The sequence below is a fragment of the Rousettus aegyptiacus genome, unplaced genomic scaffold (assembly GCF_014176215.1).
Source record: "Rousettus aegyptiacus isolate mRouAeg1 unplaced genomic scaffold, mRouAeg1.p scaffold_m13_p_2, whole genome shotgun sequence".
NCBI lineage: Eukaryota > Metazoa > Chordata > Mammalia > Chiroptera > Pteropodidae > Rousettus > Rousettus aegyptiacus.
Window position 1 is genome coordinate 61,761,255 of NW_023416295.1, and position 25,877 is coordinate 61,787,131.

General features: G+C 37.0%; 1 protein-coding gene across 5 annotated transcripts in view; it reads right to left on the bottom strand.

Annotated features, from left to right (window-relative positions):
• The window catches only part of FMNL2 (formin like 2), a 257,183-nt gene that overhangs the window by 63,118 nt on the left and 168,188 nt on the right, over window positions 1–25,877 (bottom strand). For 4 of the 5 annotated variants that reach the window (XM_036235889.1, XM_016151086.2, XM_036235890.1 and 1 more), the window contains exons 4-6: window positions 24,549–24,625; window positions 15,929–16,012; window positions 12,840–12,992 (exon numbers count right to left, since the gene is read on the bottom strand). In XM_036235889.1, coding sequence (XP_036091782.1) covers window positions 12,840–12,992; window positions 15,929–16,012; window positions 24,549–24,625 — 314 coding nt within the window. The remainder of the gene's footprint in view (window positions 1–12,839; window positions 12,993–15,928; window positions 16,013–24,548; window positions 24,626–25,877) is intronic. The other variant, XM_036235892.1, reaches the window with a different exon arrangement.

Sequence of the window (25,877 nt, forward strand, 5' to 3'; positions counted from 1 at the left end):
ATTTCACAGGGTCAAGATGTTTCAACATTAGGATTCATTCTAGAGATCCCACATTGCTAAGCCATAGTAGTTCTGTCTGGAGATTTATGAGAGCCTGCAAGTAGTAAAGAAGTGACAGTGTAACATGGTGTAAGTAGAAAAGATGGCAGTATGAGCTTTAAATTACTACCTCAGAGTGCAGTTTTCTCTGCAACTTCAAGCCTGAAATAAAAACAAATTTCTAAAGCTGTCAACTACTTTCCCATAGACAGTCAAAGACAGAAATGCTCCACAAAATAACCTACGTGTTTTCCTTCCTCTTGAACTGAACTAATGGAAAAATTTAAAGGAAGTTATGATTGATATTAACTGCTTTCAAAAGTCCCACAGGTGCAGGCTAGGAATTGACAGCTTTGTCTGAAACTGTTCAGTTGAGAAACCCTTTTAAATTTTATTTTCTATTAAAAATACTATCAAATAGAAAAAAGATAAGTTTGCTAATGAGCCAAATAAATTTTTGATGAACATTTCAATAAGTCACTTGCTTCGATAGACCTGAATGTGTAAAGTTAGTTTGCTCATGCTAGTTTTAAAGAAGAATGCTTTATTCAAGGACTTCTCACTTTATTCACACTGGGAAATGAAATTCCAACAATGGAAGTTGGCCTAATTCATTTCTAATGCAAAAACAAAGTTAAGTAAACAAATTAAGATTTCAGTGTTAGCCCAATTCCAACATCTAAAACAACTTTAAAATGTGTCACTTCACCATAACCCCAGCCTGAGCACAACTATTAACACACTTGATGGAGGTCTCACAGAAATTGGTGCACCTTCAATCAACAACCACACACCAGTCTGACTCAAGAATATGTGATCTTCTTAGTCTACATCAGAAGTTCTTTCACTTCCTCTACCTTAATTTATTTTAACCTCGGTTTTGTGTTTCGTTAGTGGAATCATTTGTTAGGTATATAATAGTTGATTAGAGAAATAAGTGTCATTGTTAATTAAAAAGCAATAGCTACTAGCATAAAAGTATCTAAGACTAATACGGGGCTATCAATATAATTATCTATTGCTTCCTGAACTAGAGTAAGGCCTTGAGAACAAAAACAACATATTTATATTTCATTTTCCCTGGCACTCAGCAGAGTCTAGCATAAACAGTAGATGCTTAATAAAACCAACTTTGGTTCTTCAACTAGAGATCAGGTTTGGTTCTCTGTGGCTGGTGGAAAGTACCAGAAACCAATTCTTCTAGACTGCTCACCTCAACAAGGTGTCCTCATTGTAGTAGAATAGATTGGGCAATTTTTAGTTCTAATTTTGTTGGTAATTTGCAGTCAACCTGGGGTAATCTATTAAAACTAGCTCCACAGGGATGGGATTTCTGAATACCATCACCATTGTACATTGGTTCTACATGCACAATACATATGTGTAAAATAAACTCAATAACAATACACAAACCTGCACAGCACAATATGGAGTGATGACAGTCACATCTTCTCAAAAGAGAACATTTTTTTTGGCAAAACATCATGCTTAAAATTCCCACGTAGTCAACCTTTTCTCAATCAAGTCAGACTTGACTGAATTAATATAGACTTACTCTTGGTAACTGTCTTTAGACATGTGAAAGTCATTTTTAAATCAGGCTCTAATTCAAGAAGTGAATATAAAAGGAGTCGACAAATTGTAGGATGAGTATCACAAAGGCAGCATAAAAATGAACATAACTGAACATGAAATATTACCAATGCAGATTTAAAACATACCTATCTTATGGTTCTTTGGTGGAATTATACTTTCATTCATTATTTTTGTCTATTTTAAATTTTATACAATGGATGTGTATTACTTTCCAAACAAAGAAAAAAAATATTGCATAAAAAAAAAATGAACTCTTGTAGATGGTCTAGGTTCTGATTCTCCTAAAGAAAGAAGACTAACTGGAGAATGCGATCATAGTGCTTTTTCCACTTCAATCGCCTTACGGAATGTTTCTAAAAGGCCGCTTAGGTTGAGAGCTGGTCCTGATCTTCCCTCATAAAGCACAGTTTAAGGTTTCTGTGATGAGGCCAAATTCCACCACAACACATATAACAAACAAAAAAAAACCCCTCAATATCATCAGAAATATTTAAGCTGTGAAAATCTTACTCCCTGGTGTTGCAAACGTCCTCCAGGATGTCAAAACTGAAAATAGTGATTAACACTTTCCATAGAAAAAATGGATAAGGGTAACTGATTAGTGCCACAAAATGACCAACTGTACGAGTCGTACCAATTCCTTTAGGTATGGTTGGAAAATCACAGCAATAATCCGTCTCCAATTAAAAATTCAAACAGCTTAAATGAAACTAATCCTATCAAATATTAAATGTACAAGGTGCTGTGCATAATCATGTTAACACAAGTAAATACAATTCAACATATTATCTTTGAAAAGGTAGAAAAGGTGGCCTGCATCTGGTTCTACGACGCAGCCCTCAGGCTAAGCTATCTTCAACAGCATTGGTCATTCTACTTAGCTATCTGAATATACTTTCCGCAAAAACCTCGGCTTTACAGGGATTAAACTGGTGACTCAGTAGAGGGCATGGGTGCTTCTGTGGTAAACTAATAACCTTGGCACATGTTCTATTACAGAATTAGAAAAAATGAAACCTACTACTATAACATTTTCTTTCTGAAGCTATTATGAGGTTTCATGTAGAACAGACTATTTGAACAGAGCCAGACTGGAGAGTGTTCCTCCAGTTTACTGGAGTATATTTAAAAAGCCCCAGTGAGAGGCAGTGCTGGTTTCTGCATGGTCTCCCATGGATAACTGAGGCAGCTGAGCTTCAGTTCTGTCCCATGTAATATGTCCTGAGTGATCCCAGATTCTATAAACAGCCAATAGTGCATGTTCTTTTAACTGAGACTTGAAATAGGTTCTTTGGGGTAGTTCTCAAATCTCATGGTACATCACAGCTAACGCCGGATGAGGCAACAAAGAGAGGGGCTTTGAAGGCACTTCAACTCCATCCACTCCCTAAAACAGTTGTCAGCCTGATGGTCTTCACTGTGATTACGGAGCTACTGTTTTTCAAGGCTACTGTGCAACTGAAGAGGAAAGGAGAGAAACAGCACAAGTTAAAAAACTTCACAAAGCTAGCTGCTCTTAGAGTCACTGTTTTCCTGTACAGATGTTCCCTGAATTGCAGCTAGACTTGAACTTCTAGAGTGCTGAAAAAGCTGATTCTGGCAAAATATCCAAAATACATAAGCAACTCTGATAACTCAATAGCAAGAAATCAAATAACCCAATGAAAGAATGAACCAAAGACTTGAATAAACATTTTTCCAAAGACTACAACAAAAGATATATAAAAGATGCTCAATATCACTAATCACCAGAGAAAAGTTCAGATCAAAATCACAATGAGATATCACCTATACCTGTCAGGATGGCCATTTTCAAAAAACAAAACATAACAAGTGCTGGCAAGGTCATGAAGAAAAGAGAACCCTTGTACACTGCTGGCAGAAATGTAAACTGGTACAGCCACTATGGAAAAGATATGATCGCTCCTCAAAAAATTACAAATAGAACGGCTATGATCTGATCCACCAATATCACTTCTGAATATCCAAAAGAATTAAAATCAGGATCTCAGTGAGATATCTGCATTCCCATGTTCATCACAGCATTATTCACAATAGCCAAGATGTAGAATGAATGAATAAAGAAAATGTGGTAAATACAGACAATGGACTATTATTCAATGATAAAAAACAAGGCTAGCCTGTGATATGCAACTGCGTGGATGAACCTTGAGAACATTATGCCAAGTGAAATAAACCAATTGCAGAAGGAAAATGCTGTACAAGTCTTTATACGAGGTACCTAGTCAATATCATAGAAGCAGACGGTAGAGTGATGGTTGCCGGGACGGAGGGCAAATGGGTATTTGCTAATCAACAGGTATAACGTTTCTGTTATGCAAGGTGAATAAATTCTAGAGATGTACCACATGCCAGCATCGGACCTACGGTAATACCATATTATACATTTAAAAATTTGTTGAGAGATCATGTCAAGTGTTCTTATCACAAAATATAAAAGCAGCACATAAAAAAAAAACAGCTGATAAACATAAGGATACATAAGTAGTATGTCTATAATTCTGGGAGTACAGGAAAAAGACTACTTTTCCTGAGCAAAATTAAGATGTGATCAAATACTGGATTTGTTCACAGATCTATATCTGCAAAGCACCAAGCACTTAGTAATAACACCGAAATGGAAACTGCTGTTCACCCAGTGATGCCTTGAAATAAATCTAATCACTTGTGCTATTGTCTTAACATACACTTATTTCTAGACACTTAAACATTTTCTTGTATGAAGGTTATGGACACGTCTGCCTCACTCTCTGAACCTGTATTATCCAATCACTGCAGAACCTTCAATGAATATTTCCTGAACTGACCTAACCAAGCTTTCCCAGAAGCTGGCAAAAAAAAAAAAAAAAAAAAAAACAAGGTTTTTCAAAATTCTTTTGTGGAGCTTCCATGCCAATATTTGTGAGATTTGTAACATCCAGGTCCTAACGGCAACAGGAAAAAGAAAAGGTATATGTATTTTTCTCTTACAAAAAGTATTTTCAAACAGTATAACTATTCCTTTATCAAATTAGAATGTACCTATGAATAAAGAACATTAGAATTCCCTTGGAAGTTAATGTAATAAGGGTTACATTAAGGGTTACACTGCATTCCAACTGGAATGCAATGCCAACTGGGTATGTCACATCATTTGGCATAATCTTACTAGTCTTTAATGGTTCCAAGTTCTGAACTAATAGAACTTTACTAAGATTTGGGGTTTTCAGGTTTCCTCTGAATTACTCTTCAGACATGATGTCACTTGGGCTTTATTTCTATCAATTAAACTCATAAAATATAATGCTAAAAAAAAAAAGAACAAAGTACTTTTCTGACTGTACAGCCCAAAGAAACAGAGCTGAAAGAGTTGAATCCAGATGGTTCAAAGTGGGGATAAAGAGAAAGAGGGAAACAGAGAATAAGAAAAAAAGTACAAAAAAAACTCCTAATGAACCTTTCGATCTTTTTCATAGTTACCAAAATGTTCTGTTTATCTATCTTTCCCATTATAGGACCAGACTAACTGCTAGAATACAACCTGTAAATCAACATGCTTTTTGAGTAGAATAGCAAACGAGCAGCCTGCCAACCTATAGTATGAACAGAGAGCCATTATTAGTCTCAATTTTCTGATTTTTCGTTATATTCCCTTTGTCAAAGGCATTTGCTATTGAGTGGCTAATTAATCAGGCTCTATCCCTATGTGAAGAGTGTCCCAGGAAACCATCTATCTCAAGTGACCTTTAGACAAATGTTTCTATGTTTATCCCAAATTACCTCTCTTTTTTCAGAAACCTTGAATAAATCATAGCCAGTGAGATAAAATGACAATTTCATAGCCTGGCTTTCAAAATATTACATAAACTGTTTCTAAATTACCTCTAGCCAGACTCATTTGTTCACTGTTTCCTAAACAAACCATGCGGTCTGACCTCGGAAACACTGCTCATACCACCTTCCCTACCTCTCCCCTTTCCTCATCACTCCTCCAAGTCCGACTCACTGCTATTCATACCCAGACCACACTATATACATCCTCCCTAGGTTTTGCTGTCCACTCTAGTTCCATATCATTCGTTTTGGTGATACTCATATGACCCTTAGCATATTAGTGTGCACGAGTGCAAGTACACACAAACATAATACTTTCCTCGGCCAAATCATAAAGATACTGTGCCACAGCAGAAAGGAGTAGAGGACTGTGAGTATAAATCCTGGCTCTGGCACTTACTCACTATGGATAATTTCTCTGAGCCTCAGCTTCCTCATCTGTAAAATGGGGCTAATAATTGTTGAATACCTCTTAAAGATTTCACGAAGATATAACAATATAAGTATAAGAAAGTCCTTTATCAGCCATGAACCACATACACATACATTATTTAATGTCTCTTTCTGTAACCTCAGCACGTGGCAAAGTACTCTTCACATATTAATTACGTAAGAAATCTTGCTGATGAAAGTACCAGACCATGGATATAGAAGTTAGCTGAGTCACTTTTCAGTGTTTCCCTCAATCCTACATACTTAACATGTATTGACTCCTCATTATTGTGCCAGGAATTATTAATGTAATCTCACAACATGAGAGACAGGTCCTAGACACGATCATCTCTACCAATCTGAGAATCTGTGAGACAGATCCTCAACAATACACTGGCTATGTGACTTCTTTTTCCATTCCCGCATAGCATGTCTTTCGGTTTTCCACTAAAGACACAATAAAGTGAAGTCAAGTCAAACTCATAGTGGAAAATGCTGGACAAATCTGCCAGCATGGTGCACCCAACAAGCTATAATTAAAGCTGTCAACATTTTCACTAGCAGGGCCATTAAAATAAGCTCCAAGCTGAAAAGCTGGAATGTACGTTCTTAACGCAAGTACATTTTTCTCATTTTGCAACTTCAAATAAACAAAGAAATAGAAAAAAATCTGAAACAAAACAACCCAACACTTTCACTTGTTTCTGCTTACAATGTGCTGAAAAATAGAATTGGAAGTTTGTAGTTATGGATTATTTTTGTAAAGCCTGCAAATTTAGAAAGCCTTTATTTTTATTGATGGTTATTAGATTTTCTTCAACCTCAGATCTTCATCACTTTAAGGACTATTTTCAACATTTCTCCTCCCTCAGAAATAAAACTTGGCTGTTTCCTGTAATGACTGCCTCCTCATTATTCTTTCTCCCATTCTTTAACAGTATCTTATCCCCTTCTAATTTAATTGTTAATGAAAATCTTAATCAGTACCTGCCACCTCATCTAATGAACAGAGAAAATTCAAATCTGGAGAATAATTTTTAAATATATTTTTGGTAATTTTGTTCCCCTTTAAGTTGGCAAGAATAGAAATAGATCAGGTTCTTAAATATCTTTCCATAAGAAATACTTAAATGGAGTTAAGGAAAAGGAATATATGTGGAATAAAATATAGATGACAGCTCTCAATAATGAAGACTATAAAAAATCCAAATTTAGGTAATTTTGTATAATTTGGGGGAAGAAGAGGGAAGAAATAGGATGATGGTCATTAATCAGAAATTACATTCCTAATTTATATAAGTTGGAAAATGGACAAAACTGAGTTCAATTTCCTTGTTATGAACTGAGATAAAAAGTGCTTTAGCTTCTAACTACAGAATTCAGAAATGTTTTTATGTGATAATATAAGAAGTTAGATGGTTCCCCTCAATAATTAAAATTAAGCTATTTACTTAAATAAACGAACTTGTAAGTGCTTGAAAGAGTTCAACCCTTCTAGAATACCCCTTACTTTACAAGCAAACTAGTACAAAGTTGGTGTTGCTGTATCTTTAAGTAGAATCACTGCCATGCAGAGATCAGGAAAACTGCTATGAACATAAGTATTTATTGCAATAAAGGCCAAAAACCACATGGGCCAGTAGCCCATACACGGAAAGAGGTTCACAGGAACTAAGTAACTCCTTGGAGAACAAGGTCTTAGAGCTGGGTCTTAGGTGCCTCATCAACAAAAAGAGAATTCATCTAAATAACATTTGAGATCCCTTCCAGATTCCAACTTCTCTATTTCTACTAATGGTTCTACTTCTCTTCTAATCAATCCTACACAAAACTTTTTTTTTTAACTGCCTTGGTCACCAAGCCACTCTTGAAAAGTTCTCATCTTCAGCCTCTGCACTACATTCTCAGTTCTAGATACCTCGTGTGTAGGTCCAAGCAGCAGCTGCTGTAGCAGTCTGTTCCTCCTCCGATCAACATCCAGTGAACTCACCAGACCACACACGCCTGAAAAGACCAACTGCTTCACAAGATTTCCCATGCCGCTGCCCGCCAGGTAAAAGCCAAATTCCACAATTCATGGTTCTCTATTATGTGGTCTCTCCCTGATTCATGGGTACATATTACATGTATTTAATGTCAGTTCGAAACATCATAAAAACAAAAATTTGAAAAGAAAAACATTCATGCATATATGCCCATTGGTAAAAATAGGTCACTATTTTCCATTAATGAACTTTCCTTTCAAAGTCTTCCCATTTGCCAATAGAAAGAAATAAAATTTTATATAGAGATAGAGATATAGAGATATATATAGATATATATATATAGACAGAGAGAGAGAGAGAGAGAATTTTTTGTCTTATTCTTCACTTGTTTAGAAAATACTTTTTCATGTTTCTATATGACCTTATTTTCTAATAGCTATAAAATATTATGGCATATGGAACAGGGTCTCTACTAGCTCAGCTGGCTCTTCTGTGTAGTAGAAAAAGGCATATCTTCTGGCCTCCTGAAGGGGACACTTTACCTAGTGACATGTGGACAACCTTATATGAAAACGGTGTATATTTACTGGGGGAAAAATCATCCTGTAAATGAACAGGCAGGATAATGTAGTGTGGACATGAGGGTCAGGCAACTCTAATTTAAATCCTACCTCCTTTACTAACAAGCTGCTCAATCCCTAGAGGCCTCAGTTTCCTTGTAGTGATAACGGTTAGCCATCACAAAGGGCTCTGTGGGCAGTAAATCACAGAAGGTCCTTAGAACAGTGCCTGGCACACAGTGGACACTCAATAAAAGCTTTCTTCCCCAGTAAAAACTATATCAGTGCTATCTACATGTATATCTTTGTGCCCATTTTAAAATACTTTTAAAAAATTACTCCCATAAATAAAACAATGCCAGGAATGGGATTGTTGTATTAAAATGTACAAACGAGGATCTAAATTTGAACTCTTTATCACTTCACATAAATAAACTAAGTACATAGGTGGTAAAGAGTCAGGTGATGACTAATCATGAAATGCCATTCCATTAACATAAAAATCTCAGGAAAAACAGTGAAATTTGTTCTGAGGGATCTCAGGAAGAAATTTTAACAAGAGTTAATATCTGAAAAGAAATATGGATCTTGGTCTCTTCACGATGGTGGGAAGGGTCAATCAGGTGACCTATGAGGCCTTTCCAGCTTTTTATGTCTATGGCCCAGTCACTCCATTACACAGTCCTCCACCACCACAAAGCCTCTCTCCCAGACAGGACAGGTCCCTTCCTCTTTCCCAAACATGCCGACCTTTGATGTAAGATTTTGCTCATCTCATTCTCTTTCATTTTTTCTCCACCTGGAGCAGCCATTCCTCACCTTGAAAATCAACCTTTGTCCATTGTCCAAAACCCCAGTTTAAGTCTGACCTCTTCCTTCAAGCTCTCTGTGCTCTACCTCTCTCTCTAAAAATTCAGAACATTTATTTAACGTCTATGTCACTGCTTATTTAAATCTAATAGCATTAACCAATTAAAATTAAAAATTACTTTCTCTTGCATCAGAATCAATGCAACCTATATCTTCAAAAATCTAGAGTGCACATATGCGCACATAGAACCATTTAATTTAGCTAGACCTGTAGCCACATTGACATAAACTAGCTTAACTGAAGTCACATCAGGCTTCTAAGGTTAGAAGACAGCACAATGTACGTTTCTATTGCATTGATAACATTTTTACCGCTGGCCAAGCTGACAAATTCATGATAAAACAAATTTATGATAATAATCTAATAGCTGATATACTGCAAGGTGAATGTCATATCATAAAATGCTTACTAATCCATTTTAAATAGTTTCAAAAAAGGTCTGAAATGGGAGTGTGCATCAACATTCGAATTTTATTTAAAAACAGCATTTTCCCCTTTTTTTCTTTTATCAGGCCCCATTTATGAAGCATTTTAAATTTCTTGAAATCTCATTTCTTCTTCCAAGTTTTACCAACACTTTTTGCCAAGTGATAGAGAATAAGATTATTCAATCTATGTATTATCGAGTGATTAAGATGAGGGAACAAAAATTTATATTTGGATACAGAAGACATATTCTAATCAAATAAAGCTACTAGAATAAATCATCTCTATAGAATTAATATCCCTTTTTGCTTTCAAAAAAAAACCCTCTACATTATTAACAAAAATATAAAATACCTTAAAGGTTTGAATTCATAAAATGAGGAATCATAATATGATAACAGAGCGTATCAAAGTTTAAAGGGCAGTGGGCACTTCCAGCACAGGTGATGGCACTAAGTCATGAGGTTATCATATTATAACATGGAGAGCAGTTGTGATACCCTGCCACCATGCACTACAAGTTCTCTTGGGTGTCATTTTCACCCGTGACTTACGAGATTTTCCGGTTTGAAGCCTCATCATCAGTGTGTAAACTGAAGCTGCTCCAGAGGCAAGAGGGAGAGAAGCAGCTCTGGTGGCATTTGAACTGAAGATACTCGGGCAGAGAAACCAGTCTGGTGGTGGTGTAAGAGATGAATGTAACCGGAGGAAGAGACAGTGGGACGAGAGAAGACAAAGAAGAGAAGACAATTAAAAGTGAGATGGCAGAATGAAAAGAGAAGGGCAACAAAAAAGAAAGCCAAAAAACGAAGAAAGTGTGGGGAGCAGAGAAAGAAAAGGAGAGAGGAAGGAGGAGGAAGAGAAAAAAAACATGAACGATCTCTGGGTATATGAAAAGCAACATGTATCAAACGCCTTTACTTCTGATTGCTTTTTCTTTGTTTTTTTAAGTCACAGATGTCATCAAATGACTAAATACAGAATTAGAATCCAGGCACAAATCTGCGAACCACAGAGCTGGAAAATCATTGATACACACTGTTTAAAAACAAAAATCTAAGCTTCGGGTCAACAAGTGGCATAAAAGTTACTGCCACACTGATTTTCTTGAGTGACTAGAACCCGTGAAAGAGAATCAAAAGAAATTCCAAAGTTCCATCCATTCCTAGGGCTGAAAATGTTCAAACACAAAACAGAAGAACGTGATGCTGGTTCCTTAGTTGGTCATCTCCAAGCACACCTGCCAACTGGAAATGCCAGAAAGTCCTGAGTGTTTCAAAAAAGAGTTTTCATCATGTCCATCTCTATAATTGTGGTCTATTTTTTTCGATTTAAAATTAATCCTAGCAGGATTCTACCTCAAGCTACCCATGAAGCAAATCAGGCTGGAAACTGATGTCCCTGTACCATGCCTTCCAGGGTCCAGGATTACAACTCTCCCTGGACCTGGAATGTTTCCTTATTTCCCCAACTCTTCCACTCTATCAGAAAAAAAAAAAAAAAAGAGTGCTTTCAATGAATGGTCTTCAATAATTCAAAACAAGAGTAATGAATTATTAATCAGAAAAATTAATCCTTGGTAAGGTGGTAGCTGGGCAATATGATACTTTCTAGTTAAGAAATGATGGAAAAGCAAATTAAAATGTACTTTGTCAATTAAATCCCTTACATACAATTATAGCTATACTGATGGTAAAAACTTTCCATTCTAGTGCCACGGTGATTAGGGAATTCTTCAGTCACAACTGCCCTTTCTTCAACTTCCAAATCAGCCTACATGAGTCCACATGTAAAGTTGATGCAAACTAGCAGGTTATACAGGCCTTGGCCTACTGCAAATACCATGAGAGGAACTGAAACACTGCTCTTCGTTATTACTGAATCATTCTAAACCCATTAATATTCTTGGCATTTGCAAACAAGGAAAATCTGAATGGTTGATTGGAAGCAACATATTTAAATGTCAAATCCTTCTGTAGAACTGAACTTCATCAGAGAGCCTAACTTTCTATGACCAAAGCACAAATCAAAGGGACAGAGGTAATTAAAAGCTACCAAATATGAACGGTCTGAAAGCCACACATTCATTGCCTAAAACCTGACACACGGATGCTACTACAATAACCCAGTACCCATGGTGATCTTAAATACGCACAGAAACAACATCCACTTGCCAGGTCAAGCCGGAAATTAAGCGAGATAAATTTTTCAAGTTACACAGAATAAGCAACATTTGGGAATGAGGGATGTATTAATAAAATTTTGTATTAAACTCCTGAATCACAGAAACTTTTATGAACTGAGTCTATATCTATCTTGGCAGGTAGGAGTTTTGCTTTACTCACCCACGTATATTAACTCCAAGTATAGTGCCTGGCAGATTATAGAAGCTCAAAAACATTTTTTTCAGTGAATGAATGACTGCAGGTATGAGGGAATGAACAACTCAGTGAAATTACACCCATTAATGGCACCAGTGGTCAGCGCCTACCCTCCCTTAAAATGGTGATAGTTTGGCAAGGAGACTAGAGACGGAATTCTTAGAAAAAGGACGGCCACTGAGCACACCGAACCAAAGAAAGAAACACTGCTTAAAGTCTTCTCATTAATAAAAATGATCACTGTAAAATTCTGTACCTACGACTAAGAACACATCCCACACAACACACACCTGAGCTACCACTGGAGGAAGGGAGAGGAAGAACAGGTCCAAATGGCAACAAGGAGTTCTTGAGATTCTCCAATCTCAATGTGCTGCCTCTACCCAGGAAACAGAGCCTAAACCACAATATCAGCATCTCCCTGGTTTCAGAAACTTATTTGCCTCTATGGAGACCACTCTCTTGTGGCATCATTTGGCTGAATTTTCTCTTTGTGCTGTGGTGTTTCCCGGAAGCTATTTAAAGCTTATAGCAAACTGCCCGAATGATGATCCCAGGAACTCCTGAAAAACCTTTCATTTAGAATCACTGGAAATACAGGTGCTGTGTGGCAGGATACAGCACTACATGGCCCAGGATCATCACAGAAGTGAGAGATCCTTTTGTCCCAGTGTATCCTACCAAATTTGCCTCCCTCTTGATTAAAGGAACTCACCGCAGTGCAGAATGTCTTCCTGAGCGGGACACACTGTTCCCCGCAGGGGAGGGCAGGTTGCTCCCTCTGTGCAGGTCCTCGATGGACCTGCTCCAGGGCTTTGATTTGTCCACCGAGCTCTCCATAGTGCTTTCCACGCTTTCAAAGTCAAAACTAAAACAACAACAACAACAAATGCCACTGAAGACATAAAGATTTATATTCACACAAATACACGAAGGTGCACAGTGCACAACCTGCACCTTCCTATTATACACATCGGCACCTTAATATAGGGTAGTCTTTGCAAACAAAGGAAATAGAAAAGAATTTCCATGGACTCGGTGTTAACTTCAAAAATACGGAATGACAAATACTGGGCCAGGCAGAATAAGAGTTAAACAACAGCATATATTTTATTTGCATTTTACTACAAGGCTTGCTAAGTTACCAATTGCCAACATTGCTAAGGAGGAAGGAGATCTTACAGCTGTCTTCATTTTGCTTTAACAAGTCAATATGTTAGGCTTATACTAATTTATTCCTACCCATCAATTTTCACTGAGCATTTTCTCCTAGTGTGTTGGCAAGTATACTTTTCCAACCATATGTGATACATTACTCACAAAGTTATGAATTTGCTTTGATTTTGGAATCTCTCCCCAATGTGGTGCTCTTTAAAGTAGGATTGTTGTTTCTCTGACATTTTTTGAGGTTATTACTCATGTTAACCATGTTAGAATAAATGGCAAGTTAAGTCACTCATTTTAGTATAATTTTAGGAACAAAGTTTTTAAACCTACGGGCCTTTTTGTTCTGTATATTTTCCTCCTCCCAAAACCAGTAACTCTATTCCCAACCTTCAGAATATTTTATCAGTTGTTTCTACCCTAGTTCCACAAAGCAACACCAGATCAGATAGAGAATAAACAGAAGGCAGCTATAATTAATAATCATCTGGAAGATCTTGGAGGCTATCACACAAGAAACAGCAATAATGCAGGTTAGAAATAACAAGTATGACTTTTATGAAAAAGTATGACTTTTATAAAAGTATGATTACCAATATAAAATATTTGGTTAGAACGGTCATCTGTAAACCACGGGATACTCTCCATCTATTAAATATCCAGATGGCATAGACTGGCGTATAAAGTCATTAAATTAGTCTGAAAATTTTGTCCTGCCTTAGGATGCAGGAAATAGTGCTGAACAGAAAAGAGGTGGAACTGAGTAATCAAACAGACCCTTAGTACTAAAAATAGAAGCCCGTAATTGATCTTGGAGAAGGTTACGCCAAGGAGACATTCCGAGATCACTCAGGCCTTTAACACTCAAGTCGCCCTGCAGCCCCCCGTGTCATTCAGCTGTTGAGCTCTCTCACGTTCTGTTGGCTCAGCCCCTACTCAAACACAGCAGGAAAAAGAACCGTACACCTTAGAGAGAACTCGTTTTAGGGATGGAGCACGGACCTGTTGTTTCACGTTACATGGGCTAGGAAACTGTCAAATGCCAAGGAATAATAAGATGTTTTCTAGCCCATTAGTTTCAAAAAAGAAAAAAAAATCATTTATGCTTTTTCATCTAATTAAAACAAAAGAAAAGCAAAACTAATACGCAAAGAATATAAAGCTAATGCCAAAAAAGCAGCAGATTAGGAAGCAAAAGCTCTTGAGTTCTGATCTTCTGTTGGGTTTGATCTTCCACCACAGACTGGAATTCCCTCACAGTATACTACCTTTTCCTGCTGGTTTTATGTAAGGGCACATTTGGGAAAGCTAGATCATAAGCTTTTTTGTGGTGGAGGGAAAGGGTAAATTACAGCAAATGTAATAAACAGCATGCCTTTCTTTTCATTATTCCTGAAGTTTCTGAGCCCTTCTTTAATGCCATAAACATTCCTCCAGATTTAAAAATATGCAACAAGTTAATATTGTTTTGTCATGTAATATGAAGTGTAAGGGAGATTAGTAAGCAGCTTTTGACATAAATGTAGATAGACCTTCGGAAGAGTATGCTACAAAAACTAGGATTATATTTCAGAGGACAATTTCTCAGAAAGGTAAGAACTTGTCTTTTTGGTTTTTCTTACTCTGTTCCATATATGAGTTATCAAAACTGAAACTCATCAAGCCAGTTTCAGTTAATACTTTAGTTTCTGCATCAACAAGATAGGGGTAATTATAGCTTTCTCACAAATTCTCAAGGAAGTAATGAGGAATATAAGATAACATCTGGTTAGGTCTTAAGACTTGGCTGGAGTGAGGCAATACAAAAAACAAGTTACTGCTTTGAAAAGAAGAGCTTAGGAGAAAAAACAAGTAGGCCAAAATGTCTTCCAGTCAAATTAAAAATACAATATTAGTTCTCAGGCTGTGCACGTAAGAGTAATCTGTGGATACTGAAATATTTTGGATTCAAGGAGGAAATGTAGAGAAGAGAATATCTCATTCAAATGTACACTTTTCATTCCTGTTGTGAATCTTGCTAGAAGTGAAGCAAATGGTGAAGTTTTATGAATTAACAAAAACAATTAAAAAGTTGATTTTTTTTCCTGTTCTGCTCCAGTATTCTTTCCCTTCCCCCTTGTAAAGGGCAAGTCAAAAATAATACAAATACAAATACAAATACAAATACATACAAAGTAAAAAGGGAAAGCCTCTTATTTATCCCTTCTTCCAGATTAGTATCTATGTCTATATTTTCTAGCACATATGAATATGCATACATATGTTATTTTATAAAAAAAAGGGACTCACTCTTTTGTATCTTGCTTTATTCACTCAACCATATAACATATGTCTCTTTCAATAACTGCTGGAGTATTCCACCATACAGATATATATAACAAGCACTAAAGAATGTATTTCTTTTTAAAATAAGGACTCCTTTAAGGGTAATTTTTATTCCCCTGTTTTATTTCTGCCTGAAAAGCATTTCTAATAACAATTATATGTTTGCTTTTAGTTACTTGAATAGAAACAAACCTCCTTAAGCCTTACTACATCTGCTTATGGTTTCTCCCTTCAGTGTAGTGTATAATTTTACCACTGAGCTGCATCTTCTGTGACCACATAAAACGAAAAAGAAACAAGCCAAGTTTTACTTACGTTACCGCATACTGAGCAAATGATAGATACTCCACAAGAACATCAAGACCTTTGTTTTCTTCATTCAAAAACTCTCTGACCCATCTGTTGGGAGGAAAAAAAAAAGTTATTGGGGAACTTCATCATATGCTCTGCCACAATAGGCCACAGTGAAAACTTTTGCTTTTCCACCACAAATATTCATTGCCTCAAAGGAAATACGGAGAAAGGAGGCCTGGACTCTATCACATGAGGTAAGAGCTTTTAGATACGACGACTAGGAAAATCACGACATTTCGATGTGCAAGAATAGGGGGCAAAAGGTATATGTCTGCCTTCTTTGCATTTTACTGCTTCAGAGACTTCAGATAACCTATAAGAAATTGTCTAAAAAAGGAACTTGCTAAACGTACTTTTTCTACCATAACTGATCCGCAGCCTGCTTGTTAAAGCAGCCAAGACTACACAGGGAATGAGGCAGACTGGGGACATGACGACATAACCACTGAAACCCAGGCATGAGTCCAAGTTCACATTCGGCTCCTTCTTGGCACACTACGCTGCAGAAAACACTAACCTACCAATGAGAAACCACTGCTTATGGGCTTCTGGAAATTCAATAAGGATGATTTGCTTCATTTTTTCCATGAATGCTAAAACCTTTTAAGAAGTTGCAGGCACCGAACACCATCATCAAAGCTGAGACGTGACAAATATCATGTTTTTTTTTAAACTCATTTTAAAATAGTATCATCTTGCATTTGAATGATGGATTTCAATGTAGTTCACTGTATTTTACACATTTTTATTTATTATTTATAATAACTCCTAGAGATTAAATAGAGTAGTCAAACAGAATCTTCAGGTATTGAGAATACCAAGTAGCTGTTACCCCATCTTACAGATTTCTTCTAAGACCTCCATCTTCAAAGACATGTGATACGCCATAAAGCCTTTGCTAGATTGGAAATGCCAACAAATAATAAATAAAAAGGTCTGCTACTATCACAGAAATAAAACTTGTGGTACGACTGCCAATGGCATTCCGAAATGGTTGCCTTCTTCTCAGCACACCAAGCCAACGAGACCCACCAGCTGTGGGCACAATAGCTACAATGCAAACCGGTGTTGAGAGCGGTTAGAACAACATTAGGACAGTTCTACTGTGTATCTTTGAGGAGGACCGGCCCTTTGAGGTCTTTGACTTAAAGGAAGAAAAAAATCTGGTGAATTCAAGATGGCTGTTTTCTATTTTTGTTTTCTAAGGATGTTTTCTTTGCTTTTGTTTTATCCTCGAAGTTCACTTTCTTTTAGTCCTGTCATCTCCATGATGTAAATTCTGGTCTGCAGGTAGTTTCCAAGAGGCAGTAAGATGGGAAAAGAAGACAACTTGCCTCATATTTTCCCCTAAGAGCCACAGGCACACTATCACAAAGTCTATGCGCTTAATATAGCAACACAGAAGGAAGTAACATTTAATTTAAAAGAGACCTAGAGTGGCAACAATGGCAAAGAAAACACCACCCACTGGACTTCACAAAGTGGCTTTGTTGTAAGAACAGACCGAAATTAACAGGGCTGGCTACTGGTCCAGGCTGAAGCTTCACTTCAAAAGCACCACACACACCATCTCATGGCTTCTACTTATTTTCATTTGATTTGATTTCATTACTCACTCTGCAGCTAAATCTCCAGAGATACTGGACACTTTTAAGCACTGATAAATAGAAGCTTAGAAATAGTAAAAGTTTTTTTTTCTTTTCTTTTTACAACTGGTAGGAGCCTAAAGAAAGGCTGAAACTCACTATGAAAATCAGATGACTAGCTGTTCCTGAAATTCGAGCCCCTCAGCTTCCCTCAGGCCTCTCCATTGGTCTGGCATCCAGGCTCTGATTGTCGGATTTAAACTGGCCCTCGGAGATGAGTACACAGCAAGAACCCCCAGATCTGGGCCTGAAGGTCATCTTTTTAATTGGAGAAGTCACCACAAGGACTAGATTTTTCAGGGCAGTCTTGGTTCTACATATTCTTTCCCAGTGGCCCATGAGAGTACTCTAATTTCAGAGCTGAGGGGGAAAAAGCCATTTAGTTCCTTCTGGTTGATCTTCCTGACACTGCCCCTGCCCTAAAGAGTAAAGATGGCCCAGGACACCCCGAGGACCTGTCACTGTCCCAAGCACTAGCACCTCCATCTCACTTAGAAAGTTCAGCCACAAACTGGATAGAAGGGAAATGACTCAGAGATAATAAAATTAAAAAGAAGAGGGGAAAAAAAGAGGGAAAGGGGGAGGAAAGAACCAAGTACGGACTGAGCTACAATTCTCTCGACTCGAACGCTAATATACACGTATTTCGATGCAGAGCTAAAAACTAGTAGTCAGCTTCTCTTACTTCAACTCAATGCACTTATCGTTACCCCCACTCCCAAATGCTAACTTTGAGCAAAAGTGCCTTAAAAACAATTTTCGAAATGAAATCAGGAGCCAGCTGCTTAGCTGCTAAAAAGCTGGCTAGAGAGTAACAATGTCCTGCCTCGGAAAGGTTTAACTTCGTGCAGTTAACCTTTTTTTTCCTGCGTCCTTGATCTGGCCCAAAAACCACTAAGTGATTCAGGAAAAAAGAAGATGAAAATTCATCACGGTTCACTACCTTACCTTCTCTGTCAATTGACATCATGTTAGCAAAGTCATTTCAACAAAAAAGCTATGGATTATAAGTAGGGAAAAAAAGGCTCCACTTTCCTCCTGTCCTCTCAATCCCTGTCCCTTCCACACTTGGGATAGTCTGTATGGAGACAACAGAGGTGAGAGTAAACTGTGGAAACGAAAGAAGATGGAAAGAAAACAGGTAAAGATGAGAAAGGCAACCTTCAAAGCAGTTTCCTGAATCTAAAGGCATTTAAAAAATGGATACCACATTCTGCAGATTTACATATATGATCGTCTAATGAAATAACAGAAATTTAGATTCCTGCAGTCAATTTCCATTTTCACCTCTGTGGATGCTATACATATTTCTTTATATATTACCAATATGCAAACTGCTTCAAATTGGGTAATTATAGGTTTGGGAAAGCAGAATTATTTCTGATTCTGACAGCATGCATCACTCACTAAGTGCCTCACAGATTCACTGTAATTACCACGTTGGTAAATGTGAATTAGGCAAATTCCAAGTAGCTGTTCAGGAGCTGGAAGAGACTGTGGTCACGAAAAACAGCTCTCCAAAAACCTTTCCTTAAGAAAGTAGTTGTTTTTGTCACTGTGCTGACACTTGTACTGATGGTACAAAACAACTGTGGGTAAAACTGCTGCCACCAAAGAATACACCTATTAATTGTCTTCTTCACCCCATATACTCAGGAAGGGGGAAAAAAGTTAGCTTCGCTTAAACTGTCCTTAGTGAATCAATAAAAACTATTGATTTATTAAAGCTTCCTCCTTGAGTATACATCTTTTTTAATTTTCTGTGTGATAAGATGAAAATCCCACATAAAGCTCGTCTGCTGCCCACCCAAGTTCCACAGTCGTCTTAAGGAAAAGCACTTGTGCAATTGTCTGAGTTGCAAACTGAATTACTAATTTACATGGAATGTAAAATGCCTGGTAAACTGTGGTTATTCTGTCTTGGGTATCTGACATTTTCTCAAACGTGAATGAAGTGAGTCTGTCATTCTGAGGAAAACAACTGACATTATTTGTGTCGCTGATAAAATCTGAGCCCTTGAATACAAAAAAATAGAACTTTCAAATATTTGTATTAAACACTATTAGCCTGACAGCTTCTCAATACTTAAAAGCATATTCTGACAAGAAAGGTGCTTGTAACAAGCATGATTGTTTGTATAGGGTAGAATAAAATGTGCCGATGTTTCAAAGATTAGAATAATTCAGTGAAATAATATTTTCCAAATGACCAATTTGTGTTGTTACAAAATTATGATGGGTAAAAAGACTCATTCAAGTGCTAGACAGTAAAACAGATTTTAGTGTAAGAGTAAAAAAGCTCATTGATACGGTATTAGATTTCATACTGCAGCTAACTTTAAGAATTGTCACTTCTTGAATTTTCATGTAATATCAAAGAATATCCAAAATTATCTGAAAAGGTTATTTAAAAACTCTTTTTTCCAAGTGTGTATCTGTGTAAAGCCAGGTTTTCCTCATAAATAACAACCAAAACAACATATCACAACAAACTGAATGCAAAGTTATGAGAATCCAGCTGCCTTCTATTAACAAAACACTGGGATTTGTAAACATGTAAATCAATGCCAGTCTTGCCACTGATTTTTTTGGGGGGGTTTGGAAAATAATTTATTTTTATGTAACATGTTATTTGTGCTATGTTTATACTTTATATTTACATATTTATACTTATTAAATATGTATTAAATTTTATTAAATAAGCATATTTAAAATGTGCAAATGTATCCATTTAAATTTCCAATAGATAAAAAGTTAATAGACAAAACCCACATAAATAAAAGCTTATTGGGGCTCAAAATAATTTGAGAGAGCAAAGAAGTCCTAAAATTAAAAAATTTGAGGACCACTGGTTTTCTATAACAGGCTTTAGATTAGAATATATCTAGGTTCGAAACTAAGTGTTTCTAAGTTGTGTGGACTTGAGCAAGATACTTAAATAGCTGACTCAGTTTTCTCATGTGTAAAACAGAGGTTCAGAGGTAAAAAGCAGCAATAAAAAGATTGTGCAATAAGTAAATAAAACCACACATTTAACATGCCTAATACAGGGCTTAATAAACGATAAAATGATTATGATCTTGAGAATTTCCAAAAAGCATCATCGAAGAATGAATTAATCATAGGATAGCTTGATGCACATGCCCTCCCACCCCTGCCCCACCCCATACACGTTTTATACCAACCTTAGTTATTCTTCTCTCTTTCCCCTTTTGGCCTGGCCCAGCCCACACTGTTTCACAAAGAAGCAGGGAGTCCAGGAGTGAATTTGTCACTGAGTAGTTCCTTGGTCCCTTTCCTTTTCTACCAATCTCTTCCTCCCCCTGCCAACTCATACATTCCTCCTATAACCTCATGCCTATGCTGTCAACTCTCCTAGTGAGATAAAGTGAAATGAGCATCTTTCAGAATTTCTATGACTTTGTACTCAAGGATGAAAATTAATTTTCTATCATAACAAGGAGTTTTATGAAAATAAATTACCTGCAAGGAGAGAGAGCCTACACTTCAGTTCCATGAAATAAAGCCCATAAATCTATCTAGCTCACCACCCTCACCACCACTTGAATCTTATCACCATGACATCCAAAGCATCATGCCATGTGCCTACTCACAGTGCACTGCCAAAGTGTTTTAACATTACTTGTCTTCTTTCAAGGGTATTTCCAGTTATTTCAAGATCTTGGATAAGTCATAATCCAATTCTTTTCTATTATTAGAGCTCCAAAGAGTAAGTGAATGAGATTATTTCTAGTCTAATTCTTATTTCAATTTGGTTCAAAGAAAATTAATTTTCTTTCTCAGAAGATTGCTCCATTTATAGAGTTTTAGGCTAACATCAAAACTCAGAACAAACCCTTTGCTTGACAAAGCTGTAGCTTGAAATGTTATCTCAGCAAAGCCCCAGACTTTAACCTTGAAATGCAAGCATGTGCCAAGAATTTTTAGGGCAAGTAGATTTTAAACATAATTCTTCCTTTTAATTTCTGGGAAGCACAATCTCTTAGGCGTCGTCGGGGTCATTTTAGACAGAGAAGGCAACATTCTCTGCATGGAATTCCTTTGGGATATATTACATAATATTGCTTAATTATTACCAAATATATTTTCAACAAGCATAACAAACAGCTATCATATAGTGAGTAATTATTATGTATTAAATCCTATATTAGATCTTCTGTTATCTCATTAAATCCTTAAAACATTCCTATGGAATAAGCAACATCCTCATTTTATAGATGAGAAGTTAACTTAGGGTCATATGGTTAAGTACAAAGAGTTCATATAACTTATCTAAGGTCAAATAACAAATGGGGGGGAGGGCACTGCAAAAATCTGAACCAAGATCTCTCTTTCCATAAGGCAAATGGGCACTCAATTACCTCTGTTCTGGCACCTCAAAGAGTACATTAAGCCCATGGATCTCTTATAGAGCACCTTGCATTCTAAGAATCCCTCATTGCAGTAACCGATTATTTTCACATTATTGAATAACTTTTCAGAACATTTCCAATCAAATGAAGTCAAGCCAGTTAGTTTCCATAATGAAGAATCCAGTTCAGGGTTGGGTTTTCAGGACAGGCGAGATGGGTTGAAATTCTAGTGTGTGGCTTCATTCCATACTGCCATGTAAGGCTATGCCAGTAACTGGCTACACACAACCAGATAATGCAGCTCTGTGATTTTTTTTCTGCTGCTAAAGTCAAAGCTTTCCAAGTGTTCCACATAGGTGACAGACAAGGGAAAACTTCAGCTGGAGAAGATGAAAGGAATGTAAGAATCTTTCAACATGCCTATAGTATCCTAAACAACAAACCACTCCAATTGCTTGCAGATTTGCACTGGCTTCAACCCAACCCGGGCTCTAGTATTCAGCCAACTTTGTATTGAAAATGATCATCTTGCTTTGGTATTTGATGGTCAATTTCACCTTATGCCAGCAATGCTTGAAGAAATGCTTCTTGACAATTTGTAGAAATCCTGGCTGCAGTTCATTTCACAACTTTCAGTCAAGAAGTGGTGCCAAGTGTTTAGGGTCGGACCTTACCAAATGGAATCTAGCTCCTGATTCACAAATATTGGAAAGTACTTGAATTTCCTAAGCTTGGATGCCCAACTGTTTTAAATCACCACCACTTTCACCCCCAACAGATGAGCAGCATTGCTTTGAACCCAGAGCCCTGGTTATCTTATTTCCTTTCAGAGGAAGAGCTGCCAGATTAGGCTACGTTAGAAAAAGCACACAGCATTGTGAACCAACGCACCTGGCTCTACATCTGTCGACTTTGTGGGATTCACTCACCTTCTCTGTTCCTTAAATCTTTTAATCTGTAAAATGAGGGACTACGTAAACCTTAATTTCTTTTCCAGTTCTAAATCATGATGTTATGATCCATTCTTCTATAGCCTATTTTCTGGGACAAAGGTGCTTTTCAAGTTTAGGTTAGAATCAGTTCATTTTTCAAATACTTCATTGTCAAGGTGACAAAGGTGCAAAGTTACCTTTTAGGAAATGAACATTTGCACTCACATTCCATTTCCTATAAATCAACCGTGCATATCTGCAATTCAAAAAAAGCTTATTCTCACGCATGCGCGCACGCGCGTATGCACACACACACACAGTGCAGTTGAGAAACCTCCAGTCTTGATGTTTTCTAAGACTTCTTCCACTGTGAACAGTATACAAGCCTGTGAGTCCTCATTTACATTATCATAAATTCCAAGTTAATGAGTCAAAATTAATAACTTTAAATGCCACCAAAACTTAGACTCTCTATAATTCCATGTACAGTTATAGCAATTCATGTTTTATGCACTATACAGAACTTACAAGCACCTTTATTTGAATAGGTTTGTAATTGATTATTTCTTTAATTAAATTGTGTAGATGATATAAATAAAATGTTAACATTTTGTCGCTAAAAAAGCTTATTCTGAAATAACTGTGAAAATTAACACATTTGAACGGGCTTGTAACAAACACCGTCTAAAGTAGAAGTACACTGTTATTTATGTAATATATTTATTTTACAGAATAGTCTGTAAAACTATAAAATAATATACATGTCATTTCCAATAGACCTGCAAAGAATGCCACAAGGGAAAATTCTAAAAGATCTAAAGTCTTCTCATTGTAAAACTCAAAGAATGAAAACCCAACGGGTTAAATGATTTGTTAGGTATTAAAGTTTAGGAGGAACTAAGGCTATAAAATGGGATATCTGATATCATTCTACCTTGGAGATAAATTATTTTAAGGTACTGTAAAATTATGACATCTGTGAGTAAGGGAGAAAGTCATAAAGTTGCATTTATTTGAGGCAAAGCAACCATGTTGTTGCATGAAAAACTCTTAAACGCTTAGCACAAAAATTTCCCAACCTTTATATTCCAGAATGGATTTGTATTTCATGGTCCCGAAATTCTGCGATGTAGGAAGAATGACTCTGAACAAAAGAAAGTACAAAGTGCAATGAGGTGCGTCAGGTGACATCACTCCAGCTTCTGTCCCTTTCTACCAGAAAGGACAGGGAACCGAGGAAAAGGAGAATGGAGCAGCTTCAACTGACCAGCTCGGAAAACTCCCATGAAGACTTAGAGATCTTCCAGGAACTCCATCTACATTACTTCTTGGAGTGTTCCTGATTTGCCAGGAAATTATTATGCACACAAGAGACCAAGCACTTATCACTGCATCCAAGCAAAAAATTTCAGAATGGTTATAAGTACCCCCAATCAAGGTCTGCCTGTTCTGCTTCTACTGATTCTTGTACAGTGAACAATTCCAGCACTACCACAAGTTTCACCCGTCTAAAATTCAGTCTGCTAACTTATAATGAACAGTAAGGAAGCATAACTCTTTGCATGTGGTTCAGTCACTTTGTAAAGTGTCCAAAAGCCTTAGAGCTAAAATGTTAAATGGGCACACTTACCCAATATGGTTGGTTCTTAAAGAAATTTCCAGTTCTCTTAGCACTTGTGTGGATTCTTGAACACGCCGTCTGAATTTCTATAATTCAAAAACACATATTCTCACAAAACACATTTTAGCAACTGCTATAACTGCAGCTTACTTGTAACAAGTTTAACACAATATGAAAATATCTCTGCTTCTAAAGTAGGCTTCTCTCACATTTCTTTTAGCAAAGCACACAGCTTTTTCTCATCATGAAAATCAGCTTATGGGAAAGGACTAGGGAAAATTACTTATTTCACATACTTTGAGTAAGGAAATTTTTTTCTCCCAATTCCACAATACAACAATATTTACCAATATTCCCATGTGTTGGGGTCCCTAAGACCACCTTAGTTTCAGTGACCTATGGACTCACAGGATGCAGCATACAGTTGTCTTTATGGCTAGGATTTATTACAGCAAGAAAATACAAGGCACAATCAGCAAAGGGAAATGATACCTGCAGTGAAGTCTAGAGCCAACCACATACAAGCTTCTAAGAGTCTTCTCCCAGAGGAGTAACAAATGACAACAGTCGTGAAATGTTGTCTACCAGGGAAGCTCATCAGAGACTTAGTGCCCAGGGTTTTTATTGCGGGCTGGTGACGGAGGCACTCTCTGCTTAGCACATACCAAAAGTCCAGACTCCCGGAAGGAAAACAAGCATTCAACTTAAATCATATCGTTGGCATCAACGGTTTAGGCACCGTGAGTCATTCTATCAGGAAATGGTGGGAATGCTCCTGAAATGTAGGTTCCCAGTTGACAACCAAGAGCCAGCCTTACAAGCAGGCCTTTCTAAGATGGCAGTCTCAGGCTTTGCTATGTTAATTTTTTTCTGCATGACCTACATTTTCCAAAAATAAATATTCAGAGTTATCTCTACCCATGACCGTTCACTTAGAAGGTCCCTCTTCTGGAGCACCTCCCTTCTACTTTTGGAATGCCTTTCCTTATTTCCCTGCCTATAAAATCCCACCAATCCTTCTATAACTCCCTTAAGTTGTTGTTTTTTGACGAATCCTCTTCTGATAGTAAATGTATTCATCCATCTATCTTCTCAACTCTAAATAATCTCCAAGGAATCATTAGGTTGCACTGCACATCAGTTCTCTGGAACACAATTTCCTACAGAAACATTTTTTACAGCAACTAAAGTCTTAGGCCATTCTGGAAGAGGGACAGTTGATGTAAAATGACTTCTAAGAGTGCTAAATTCTCTGTCCTACAGACCCAAATAACCTTCATGTTATACTGTTTTTAGGAAAAGTCTTTGGGAATTCTAACTCGGGATATTAGGGACCTT